This window comes from Macadamia integrifolia, unplaced genomic scaffold, assembly GCF_013358625.1.
Source record: "Macadamia integrifolia cultivar HAES 741 unplaced genomic scaffold, SCU_Mint_v3 scaffold832, whole genome shotgun sequence".
In the NCBI taxonomy this organism is placed as follows: domain Eukaryota; kingdom Viridiplantae; phylum Streptophyta; class Magnoliopsida; order Proteales; family Proteaceae; genus Macadamia; species Macadamia integrifolia.
This window is the reverse complement of record NW_024870552.1, coordinates 97,878-110,006: the sequence shown is the minus strand read 5'-3', so window position 1 is coordinate 110,006 and position 12,129 is coordinate 97,878. Positions and strand designations below refer to the sequence as shown.

At 37.6% G+C, this 12,129-nt stretch overlaps 1 protein-coding gene across 1 annotated transcript; it reads left to right on the top strand.

Annotated features, from left to right (window-relative positions):
* The first annotated feature begins 6,119 nt into the window (after positions 1 to 6,119).
* Positions 6,120 to 9,802, top strand: LOC122070132 (tyrosine-protein phosphatase DSP5-like). Its single transcript, XM_042634242.1, has 5 exons — positions 6,120 to 6,589; positions 6,797 to 6,890; positions 8,323 to 8,380; positions 8,473 to 8,516; positions 9,113 to 9,802. The coding sequence occupies exons 1-5, from the start codon at positions 6,393 to 6,395 to the stop codon at positions 9,368 to 9,370; spliced, it is 651 nt and encodes a 216-aa protein (XP_042490176.1). The 5' UTR covers positions 6,120 to 6,392; the 3' UTR covers positions 9,371 to 9,802.
* Positions 9,803 to 12,129: the final 2,327 nt, after the last annotated feature.

Below are 12,129 nucleotides of genomic sequence, written 5' to 3'. Positions count from 1 at the left end.
ACCGGTACCCGTCGATACCACCCACTGATTCTAGGTTAGCCCCAGGTCCTATCGGCTGGAACCAGACCCACCAGTATAACCCATTGATCTCTTCTGGGCCTACAAGTGAGTAGAATTGGTGAGTACCAGACCCACCGGTTTGTGTCTAGATGCTATCTGCATGGGCAGTTTGCACAGGTGGGTTCACCTACCCACCTGTATGACCCACCTGTAGTCCAAATGAGCTCTGATGGAACTCAAACTCACCGATAACCTTCTTCACACTATCAAATAGGTCATGACCATATCTTACGTATTTTATAATTTTCAAATGGATGTATTCTAAATTCCTATTTGTGTTAGGTTTCAAGACATTCGTCTTCACTCTGGATCTTACCCGTATCGTGAGTGCATATTCTCCTCCAAGAATAGGTAAGTGAGGAGAGGACTTTGATTTTATTTTGGGAGTTTATTCATTCATATATCATCTTGAGATTACGAATGCCATTCTCATGCATATGTTTGACTGTTGTTGGATGCATTTAGAAATGAACATGTGTCTATAAATTTTCAATTGTTTGTTACTTGTTGTGAATTCTTAAACAAGGATTTATTCATAGATGAATTATGATGAGAATTTGTCAAACATGTATGGGATTCCTAGAATAAATGTCATAGTCGGCTTGGAAACGAATGCATTGGTACACCGTGAAATGGGACACGAAAGTACTATGCAATCGTTCTATCTTATATAGGAGCATGTGATTAGGATTCTACATTCCCTCATGCTACGACCCTTCCCAACAGGAGTCTACGTGTTGGGTTATCACTGGGGGGAAGCACTGATCACGGACCGCTCTGGCGGTTAGAAGTATGCCCGACTGATCAATAGGACAGTCGGCATCTTTGGTGATATATTCAGAGGGCCAATCGTTCTGTTTTTATTTTCTGTTGTGATTTGGTCACGATTTACATTTCTTCTATGGTTCGACAACGATTTAATTTTTTGGGTACTCATGATTGACCTTCTCCGACAACCCTATAGGCATATCGTGGGATGGGAAACACGTCTCTTACTCGGGGCACACACTGTGGTTGTGAGTAGCATATAATCTATGACCTAGTAATGTTGCTTAGGTGAATTATGATTAAAATGAATCACATGCATTTAGTATCATTTGATTGCAACTGCTTGTGTGAGTCTTTCTTTCCATTTACTAAGCTAGTGAGCTCACCCCTTATGCACACATCTTTTTTTATGATTTTATAGGATATTCCATAGAGGAACCCGTGTCAAGGTCCTCCGATGAAACTTCAGTGGAGAATTGGTGGGTCCCAGAAGGATCGAACCATGGAGATGGATGCTTGTGCAAGAACTATGTTGCAGAGGAACAGTAGCAAATTTCTCCATTTACAGTTCTCCTTTTTTATTCTTTTGGTATACTTCCATTTTGTGTTCTCGATAATTAAATTGTTATTTCTTGTGTACATATCATGCCTACGGGCTCACATGTAAATATACTATGTATAACAATTTAGGTATCTAGAGTACACGGGGATTTACAAGTACTTATACATGACAAGACTTCCGCTGTAATTATATTATTATATTTCTATGTACATGAGGTTTGTTGTGCTGTGGTTACTGTATCAGATGTTTCTGGTGGTTTTGGGTTATTTGAAGGGAACCCAGTCACCAATCCGGTTCTATGTGAATAGGGCATGACATTAACAATAGAGACTTATTGGGTACCAAAGTAGTAATGTAAGGACCAGTATGCTCTTGACTCGTAACTAGCTTGTATCATCGAAAGATCAATAAAGGGACCTTAGTGATCGGGGATACCCCTATGTTGCAATAGCACTAAAACCCTGTATAGACTTAGAATCTATGACTAGGCTTATTAGATTACATCAAACTAGGAGAATAACATAGGTGCTACACCCTTTGCCAATAGAGGTGAGGTACTGGTTAATCCCGTATGCTGGTATGTTTGTTGAGAATACCATATCCATAGAACTATAGACTGTACTCAGAGGCTGATGTAGCACGGGTGACCGATGGGTTTTTCGATATCGTGCATGTTGGGGATTATTCATTAGGTGTTTACATGGTGACTGATGGATTTTTTCTTGACCTGTAAGCTCTTGACTTGCAACTAGCGTATATTGTTGGGTGACTAATGGGTTTTCTGGGACTAAGGATACCCCTATGTTGCAGTAGCACTAAGACCTCCTTTGGACTTAGTTTTGTTGATAGGCTTGTGTGATAATAATGCAGATCATATTTACATTCATTTTAGTCTTTGTTGATCCATCATGTTGCATCATATTTGTATTCATTTAATCTTATTAATCTTTATTTAACTGTTACATCCATACTTGTTTGTGCTTGCTTGCATGTACACCCCTCACAAGGCATCGTGGAAGCTCTCATCCCATGTGGATTATTTTTATTTATTTTTAGATGGTGGAACTAGTGCTGAGGCAAAGTGGATTTTCAGTGGCGTTTTTTAGATTTGTATCTACGAGACACGGAGATTCCAATGAACATCACTTTGTTATTTCTAGTTATTTATCTTTATGTAGTATTTTTATAAATTGTGTAAGACTTGTGGCTTTATTTCAAACAAGTTTGGTTTATTGTAATTATCATTTAGTGAATCACCAATATTAGGGTAAGCGTACAAATATTATATGCGTACTCTGAGTTTAGTTGCGATTTTGGTATCATCTGTGGATTAGGTTACTACATCTGTAATCCTGGTGGATTTAGGCTGACTGGATAAGGATATCCAAGCCGCATACCTTAGCCTAGTGGAGGAGGAGTGTGACAAGTGTTGCTTCTGGCTTTAATTTCGATTTGTCTTCCATCCTATAATAGTTTCATCACATCAAGTAAGATCACACCTGTGATTCTGATTATTAAAATTTGCATGATACTCTGTTTTATCCTATAATTTATATATGTTGAAAATGGGTTATTGAGCCTAAACCACTAATCTAATTTCACCCAAACTTTGGAAAATCAAATGCCTACCCGAGAGCTATACTCGAACAGGGTTCTGGGGCTTCCTAAATTCTAGTTTGTTAGTTGTCCAAAGAAGGCTTCAGTTTAGAAATCAGCCCAACAAGTTATAGAAGTGTTTAAAAATTGGAAGAAAGAAACCACTCTTGTCATGTGATTCTTGCGTGCAAACACATGGATGGATAAATTACTGCCCACCCTAGTGAAATATAAAATTCATCTCTTGTTGATGCCCTTGCATGCCTCTAATTGACCCAATACTGGTGTTAGACTACATGGCTAAGCAGCGATTTCTTGCCCAAATAAAATACCTTATCACCTATACACTTAATTAAATAAGAATCACTTTGGAGTAAAGCTTATACACCAAAATAAAAAAAAAAAACTTAGATCCAAACTATCACGTCACAAATTTATATTTTTTCAATTTGGCAATTCTTCAAAAAAAATAATAAATAAATAAATTCAACACATCCACATGAGCACGCACAATAAACACTTAAATAAAATCCCCTCCTAAATATATATATATATATATATATATATTCTTTTACCCAAAAAATAAAATGCAATTTAATCTACGAATTATTAAAATGCAATTAATCTACTTAATGTTTTTGGTAGATTTTAATCTACTTAATCAACCAATCAAATAATTGAGCTTTGTATGTTAAAGTCAAGTATGTGAAAGTCAAAGTAGTGACTTTTGCCAAGAAAAAGAATCTTTTGCCTCCGAAATGGGACTATGCGTGAAGAACAAGAAGTAATGCTACCTAATTGTTCTACCAAAAAAAAAAATGCTGCCTAATTTCAAAACCCAATAGACAAGGGACGCATCAAAAATTCATAATTTTTTTTTTTTTCAAAACGTGTTATATAAGCTATAATAAACTATTTGAAAAATCAAAATTAATTTAATCCATCGTTGGTTTAACTTCTCCTCGAGGAGCCGCGTGCCAATACCGTTTGAAATTTGAATATGTTTTACCACTTTCCGTGGCGTGCAAGAAAGAAAAAAAAAAAAGGGGGTCCTTAGTTGCAGCCTCTGACTCCGGACACGGCAGCACATGGGAACGTGGCTCTGGGTCGTTGGCTATTGACCGTTGTGTTAAAATAAAAAAAGTAAAAAACCCACAATTTTCTTTCTTGTTGTGGGGACTGGAGAGTCGATCCGTCTTTGACGGAATCCCAAACGGTATAGAGTTCTGCATGTTTGTTATGTTACCGTTGACGTCCAACGCCATGGATGAAATGGATCTAAATAGTAAAGGGTGTTAAGTCAACCATGTTTAGATGTTAAGAAAAGAGAGAGTGTGAGAGGGAGAGGGAGGAAAAAAAAACATACATTGAAATAGAAAGAAAGACCACTATCACCTAGAGTTGTTAATCGATCGAGCTGGGTCTCGTTCGGGCTTTGCCAGATCTGCCAGGCCAATATCCTTAGACTGTGATCAAGCAACGAGTCGATCTTGAATATGGAATGTACCAATTATGTCATAAACGGACATTAAACAGTCTTTAATCATCTTAGATTAAATATACTTTAATATATATATATATATATATTATTATGCTATCAATAATTTAGAAAATATATTATACTTAATTACATTCAAAAAATGATAAAAATATCAATATATACTCTATTATATATATATATATATATATAAACGACCAAATGTGTCGGGTCGAGTTGGGCTTGTAAATGGGCTTAGTCGATCTGGTGCCCGTTGGACTTACCCCTTGCATCGTGTAATACCTATTTATAAATATAGCCAGGCCTGAACGCGACACGTTTGATTATTGATGTAAGTTAAGTCGATCTTTAAATAGTCGATTGAATCGATGCAGGCTTGGGATTGACACCCTTATTACCACCTAGTCCGAACCGGTAAAATTGATGGAAACACTTTGGACAAAAAAACAAATCATTTTATGTGAGGTTCTGAATTGGTGAATTGAAATAAAAATCATGTGGTTTGATTCCAATTCCTATATTTGATTTGGAAAATTCTAAAAAAAGTATCTATTAATTTATTTTTATGTTTTTCTAGAAAATATCTATTTATTCTCACGCATAAAATACCAATTGTGAAAAAGTGGTGGTGCACTTGGTTGGTGTGAACCCGAATGACGTGTATCAAACATGACGGATCTGACTTGCACAATTATGGGGTGTTAATACCTAAATAGAACCAGTAAAACCATTCTAGATCGAGTCGATTGAATCTGGACAATTTGAACCAAAGGTTTATTGGATTGATTTCGATTTGGGAGATTGTAATCCCACTAACAAACTGAATAAACCCGAAACCAAATCAAGATGGACTCAAAACTCAGACCAAATCCAAAATAATATGATAAAACCCCGGAAAAGTCCAAAAGTCATAAAAAAACCAAGTTTTTACATATTTTTATATGAAAAATCAAATCCAAATTGAATAAAAAATTGAAACTAAACCGATACAAGAACCAGAACCAAACCAAAATCAAACCGTATTAAAACCGAAATCAAACCAAAATCAGAATTTCCTTATTGATTAGATTTTTATTTCACCATTTCATACCGAGCCAATTCAACCTGAACCAAAATCGGGCCGAACCAAACCGTTGACACCCTAGTGGCTTAGTGCTCATCTCTTTGGCGTGAAACGTGACAGAGGATGCACGTAGTGACGCCACGGTGAGAAAAGAACTCAACAAAAAGTTGTTGAAAGTGGGTCCCACCACCTTGAATATCCCGACGATCCGTAAACCATATGAAACCACTAATTCCCCCAACGAATACGAAAACGGAGGCGAAATTTCGGTGTCACCCAACGTCCCTACACCTTAACAAAGAGCCTGAGCCACCAACGCCGCAGGAACCTAACCCCTACCCTATTGGATACAAACAAGACATAATACCCAGAGTGGAAGCCGTAGACGAGTAAAGGGTGACACGGATGACGAACATTCCAGCGCAACCTCGGACTTTATTTCCTTTTTCTTTTTAATTTAAAATTAATTATCCTCTCTCTCTCTCTCTCTCTCTCTTTCTCTCTCTTTCTTTCTTTTTGGTATCTTCTGAATCATCCAAAAGTACCAGAATTAGAAACGTCCTCTCTCTCAAAACACTAATAAGAAAACGATTGGGCTTCTCTGCTGTCAATTTTGAATTTTCGACTTTATCCACTTTGAACTAAAAAAAAATTGATAAAAAAAAGAAAAAAAGAGTTGTTCTTCATGGAAGAATCCGATTCCGTACTCCCGACGTCGTCCTTCATAAACCCCAGCCTTCTCCTACTCCCCATCAGTGTCTTGTGTTGTCAACATTTCGTTCTGCTTTAAATTTCGAAGAAGAAAAAGAAGAAGAAACAGAGCAGCTGAAGCAGAGAGAAAGACAATGGTTGTGTTGTCTACGAAAGGACGTGAAGAAAGAGGAGCGATTGTGAGGACGAAGGCAGTGGAAATGAGAAAGGAGGAGGATATCTTGGTTCCTCCCTCGAATTTCTCGATGGTTGAGAGAGGGATCTACAGATCTGGTTGCCCTAATGATTCCAATTTTGGTTTCCTTGAAACCCTAAATCTTCGATCAATCATGTAATTATTTTTTTCTTGCTATACTTTCTTTGGTTTTTCAGTTGTTCTTAGTGTTTCAACCCAAAAAAAAAAAAATTGTTCTTAGTGTTTAGACTTTTGATGGATTCGCCATTGTTCTTGGTCTCTTGTTTCTTTTTTGTGGATTTTTGTTTTGAGGTTACTGGTTCGGTAATGATATAGTTTTGGGGTGACTGTAATTTTTTGCAGATACTTGTGTCCTGAACCGTACCCGGAAGTTAACTCTGAATTTCTTCGAACTCATAATATCAAGCTTTTTCAGTTTGGGATTGAAGGTTCCAAGGTAATTTTCTCTCATCTTTGTTTTTCTTTTCCTCCGTTTTTTCTTGCTTTGTGTATTGTGGTTTTTGGGAACAAATTATTTGAGATGTTGCTCTTTTTCTTTGCGAGGATTGAATTGCTTGATTGATTGTTCATGTGCTCTTTTTCTGGTATAAATTAAGTCTGCAACTGTTTCATTCGATGGAACAGGGGAAAGTACATGGAAGAAAGAATCAGAAAATTTATTTTTTGAGGTCAAGAAATGGTATTTGTGTGTCTATATTACAGAATTAAAATGATCTATGAGTCTCAATTTATATTCAAACCGATTATGAATCAAGCTCACAAGATTGTGACTGATTCATCTGGGCATTTTACCTTTACTTCAGAAGTATGGAATCCTAATTTAGTTAGCTGCTTTTGTTGCACTGCTTTTAAGATGACTGGATGGGTGTTGTTTTTCATAAATGATTTTAGTTGATTTTCCGATTTAGTTATTGCAGATTATTTGTTGCAATTGACTATCAATCTTAGTTGCAAATCTTAGTGACCATAAATCTTAGTTGCAAATACATGTGCTTAGTGCTTACATGTTCTCTTCATTTGACATATATTTCAACCCATTCCATTTGAGAATTATCTTCAAAGATAGGGAAAAAGATTTCACCTACCTTTGAAAAATAAAAGCATAGGCATTTAGACTAGTTCAATTTGTCACGGTTCATAGCTAGTTAATTTATAGCATGCCGGAGACTTGTGCAGAGGGAAATATTTTAGGGTCTTTTGGTGATTTTCACCTATCTACTGGTAGACATTCATTGAACTAATTGTGTTGCTAAGGATCTTGTTTGACTGCTGCAATTGAGAATTCACCATTAGGACTTGTTGGTTAGTTCACAAATTAATACGGTGGTAGAATTTTACTGTTCTTTTTTGGGTAGATATATAGCAATAGATTCAAGTAGTTCCAGATATATGTAAATGAATTAGTTCCAGGATTTAGCAAAAATTATTATGATACATTGTTAGATAAGTTGCTCTTTGAAAAGTGTCAAATGGCCTGCAGCAGGAAGAGTTTGATGCTTGTGTTCAAGATGTGGTAATATTTATTCAGAGTCTGACTTGAAAAAGAATATGGAAATTCTATCAGTCTTGCACTAGATTAGTCATGCCTTCCAAATTCAAATAGGCAGTTCCATTCAACAGCAGACTGAATTTGCTATTTTTTTTATTTGGTTATGTTGGACCTTAGAAGAAGAATACCCGAATAGGTGGGGCTCATGAAATGAACCCATTTTAAGAATAACTTGGATGGCCTTGGATGCAGATTGATGATATGGTTGTACATTTTAGACAGAATTTGAGGTTATCAAACTACATTGAAGTTTCAAGTCTGTAATTTGATGAGATGGGCACCTGATGATATCTCTGTTTGTAACTATTTGCATCTGCAGGAGCCTCTTGCGACTAATCCCAAGGATGCCATTACAGAAGCTTTGAGGGTCCTACTTGGTACTGATAATATACAACAGTTCAAATTACCAACTTTTGATTCAGCTAATTAAATGCCTCTTTAATCGTTTTTTTTTTGCTTTGTTTTTCAGATGTTCGAAATCATCCGGTTCTGATCCATTGCAAACGTGGAAAGGTATGGCACATTCTTGACAACCCAATAATTACTTGAAATATAAAACATGTATTACTAGTGTGTGGAGACTCAGTAGTAACTCCAGACTTGACTTGCAGATTAGTTTTACCTGTGTTGGGCATGAGTTTTCTTAAAAACTCATCGAGTATGGCAAAGTGCATAATTTACCATGGTTACAAGAATGGCAATCGGAAAACACTCAAAACACCCTCTAGTTTGATGGTTAGGGTGGTAGGGGAACTCTTCCCCAGCATAATATGGTGGGATCACATAGCCCATTTACCATTCTGAGCTTTGATATGAAAAAAAACCAGGGTCCAGGATATCTCTGCACCAACCTGAACTGCATTTTCCATGACATGGCCATCTTTTAATTCTTGATGACTTATGTTTACGATATTTTGGTTACAACAGTTCTTGTTATGAACTACTAAAATAGTTGCTTGCTACATTTAGTGCTTCCATTGAACTTGCTTCACAATTCACATTGTGAACTTGTTGTCCACAATTTTTTAAAATTTTACTGTGCATCTAGATTTCAAATTCTATGTACAGTTAGTATTCTCATTAGAATCTGTAATGTGCATTTGCTGCAGCATCGGACAGGTTCCCTAGTGGGTTGCTTGAGGAAACTGCAGAATTGGTGCTTGTCTTCTGTGTTTGAGGAGTACCAGCGATTTGCTGGTGTCAAAGCCAGGGTATCAGATATGAGGTTCATCGAGATGTATGATGTCTCATCTTTGAGACATTGTCTCTACAGCATCATCTATCGTTACCAGGGGTATGGGATCCACAATAGACGTCTTGTTTACCCAGAGGACAACTTACAGAAGCCACAGATAACTTCCAGTTGAATTGAATCGAATTGTATAGCCCCTTCTGCTTTTGCAGAAAGTCACACACAAGTTTCACATAGCAAGAAAATACCAGCAATACTTTTCCGGGACTTCTCTTAATTTGCTCTTAAGAGCTCTATACCTCCACTTTGACTCAGTCCTTTTTGTCCCTTTTTTCTTTACATGGAAAACGTAGGTTCAAATATTTTTATGTCAACCTGCGTTGTAATTTGACTTTATACATCTGTAAATAGACTTGGAAATTGTGAACTACCACAACCCTTCTCTTTGGAAGAAAAGGATATTTTCCTTACACAAGGAGGAGCCGTTCTCTTTTCCCTGAAAATGCCCTTGGTGGGAATATGTAATAACACTTGTATCTTACTTTACTGAGAGCTGATAGTAGTATATAAAGTACAAGTCATTTCCAGTCGTTTCTTGAAAATTCCCAAACTGGTTCAACCAAAAAAAAAAAAAAGGAAAATTCCCAAACTGGTTGTCTAGATCGAAAATCCCGAGATAGATTTAAGACATTAAACTTGTGAAAAGAGAGAGAGAGAGAGACTTAAGAACCCCAACCCGGTCTTAAATTTGCGGAAAAGACTAGAGATGAACAAGGTCAGGTTGGGCTGTATTTCTTAAAAGTCCTAGGCCCAATGTATCAAGTTAGCAACTCAATCCGATCCTAATTGACCTTCGGAGAGTCAGATTGGGCTGGGTTATCCCTGATTGGCCCTGATAACCATGATTGCCCTTGTTTTTATCATTTGTGCCTATGCATTAAAAAAAGAAGTACCAATAGCATGGTTTCAAGTATCAATCATATCAGCTATCGTTTCAGGGGTAAAATAGTAAAAAATTTACTTGTTCTTAAAAGCAAGGGGTAAAGTGACCAATTTGCACTGATCCTTTCTAATCTCGATCGGTATCGACAGAGATTGCTACCAAGAACTAAATCCATGACCAATAGGGCGGGTGAGAGAGGAAGTGGGGTATAGAGAATCCTTATCTTACTTAGTTGGTAAATAGTATAGCATAGGGCTTGTTGGGTAAATAATTCTGGTTACAACCCTAACATGTCGTCATGGTTAAAAATCTTAGCCCAAGACCTTCGGGATTAGGATGGGCCAGGCCAGGTTCAGTCAAATGTAAAGGCGATATGATTGATAAGAAAGGCCCATAGGGTTTCATGGAGGGTAATTTTGGAATCTCACCGCATTCATATGGCCTTTATAGGTTAAGGCAGAAGGCTGAAAATTTAAAACAAAATGGAGTGTAATTTTGAAATCTTACCGTTGTTGATGTTTCCATGTGCATTCCTATTGGTCCATAAGCTGGTGCAAAAGCCACGCTGCCTTTTATGGGCCTGACTTTAGTTGGGTCTGCCTCTGTCTCAGCCAAGGCCTAGTCCAGCATGAGCTGGTGCCTAAAATTCTCGACCTGAGCCAGCCCATGGGCCGAATAGCTTGGCCCAAGACCTGATTTTTATATTCCTTTCAAACACGAGTCCCACTGTTCATGTTCTACAATGTATGCCACTTAATCTTGTTGGAACACTATCACTAATAGGTGCGAATCACTAACGGTGGATAGATGACCATGTATATGATTTATTTAGGCTGTTCCTGTTTTGTCAAGTGTGTTACCACAACGAATGAAGAGAGTCTCCACAATGGACTCCGGTCATGCTCGCCTTATTTCGGTTGTATTACCAACTAAAGAGGGGAAGTGAAGTGCGAAATCGTCTGCAGCTGCATCGGTACAGTGAGCATCGGGTGGTTGGGAGTCCCTTGGGACACGTACCCAGATGCTCTTAGCCATCTGATACTCACAACACCTCACCGGCAGAGAAAGCGAATCTTATGTGAACCAGTACAATAGCCAACCAATGGCGGTGAGTCCCATAATGAATAAAATAGTAATAATAATAAGGGTAAACTTCACTCCCCTCCCCTGAACTAAGGTGAAATATCAATTGGACCCATCAACTTTGCAAAAATATCATTACCCTCCCCTACAAGAAAAATATGTTATCTAACAACCCCAATCGTTAGTTTTGGCTGTTAAGTCAAGTTAATTTTTTTCATAATCCCCAAAATACCCCTTATTTGTCTAATACCTAAGCTACCCTCATCTTAAGTGAAAACGTCTTTCTTTCCCTCTTTTTCCCTTTCCCTATGAAAATCGTGAGAAACCCTGAGTGCGATTTTCTTGCTTGAAACCGCTTGAAGGAGAAGGAGAAGGAGAAGGAGAAGGGAGAAGGAGAAGGAGAAGAAGAAGGGAGAAGGGAGAAGGGAGAAGGAACATTCATTGTATATACGAAAACCCCAGATCCCCCCGCGATTTGAAACTTGAAGCAAGTGGTCGTTGAATCGTCCTCAATCGGCTCAAGTTATTGCGATTTATTTTTTGTAATTTTGGGAGGGAGTCCATTAGGATTTTTATGTAGGCTTAACTGATACCGATTGATCCATTGGGCCCAAGCAATTATAGACCCACTCTGATTAGGAAACTCCTAGTTCTTTCCATTGTGAGAGTAGAATAAGGTTTTAGGGATTCTACTATAAATAGAATACTGACGGTCCCTGTAGTCATTACTTAATGCCTTATTGGTTTTGGGAACACGACTTTCTCACAAGAGCAAGTGCACAGAAAGAGAGGAAACCCTAGAGTAAGAGGCTGCAGAAGATCTCAGTAGAAGGACTCCATTTGCATAGTTCGTCATTGTCATCTTCATAGGAGTAATGTTTAACCACATGGGACAGAGGTTTATGATC

Coding starts and splice junctions, on each gene's coding strand:
- LOC122070132 (XM_042634242.1), top strand. CDS start 6,393: ATGGTTGTGTTGTCTACGAAAGGACGTGAAGAAAGAGGAGCGATTGTG. Junction 6,891..8,322: donor TTGGGATTGAAGGTTCCAAG/GTAATTTTCTCT, acceptor TTGCATCTGCAG/GAGCCTCTTGCGACTAATCC. Junction 8,381..8,472: donor AGCTTTGAGGGTCCTACTTG/GTACTGATAATA, acceptor TTTGTTTTTCAG/ATGTTCGAAATCATCCGGTT.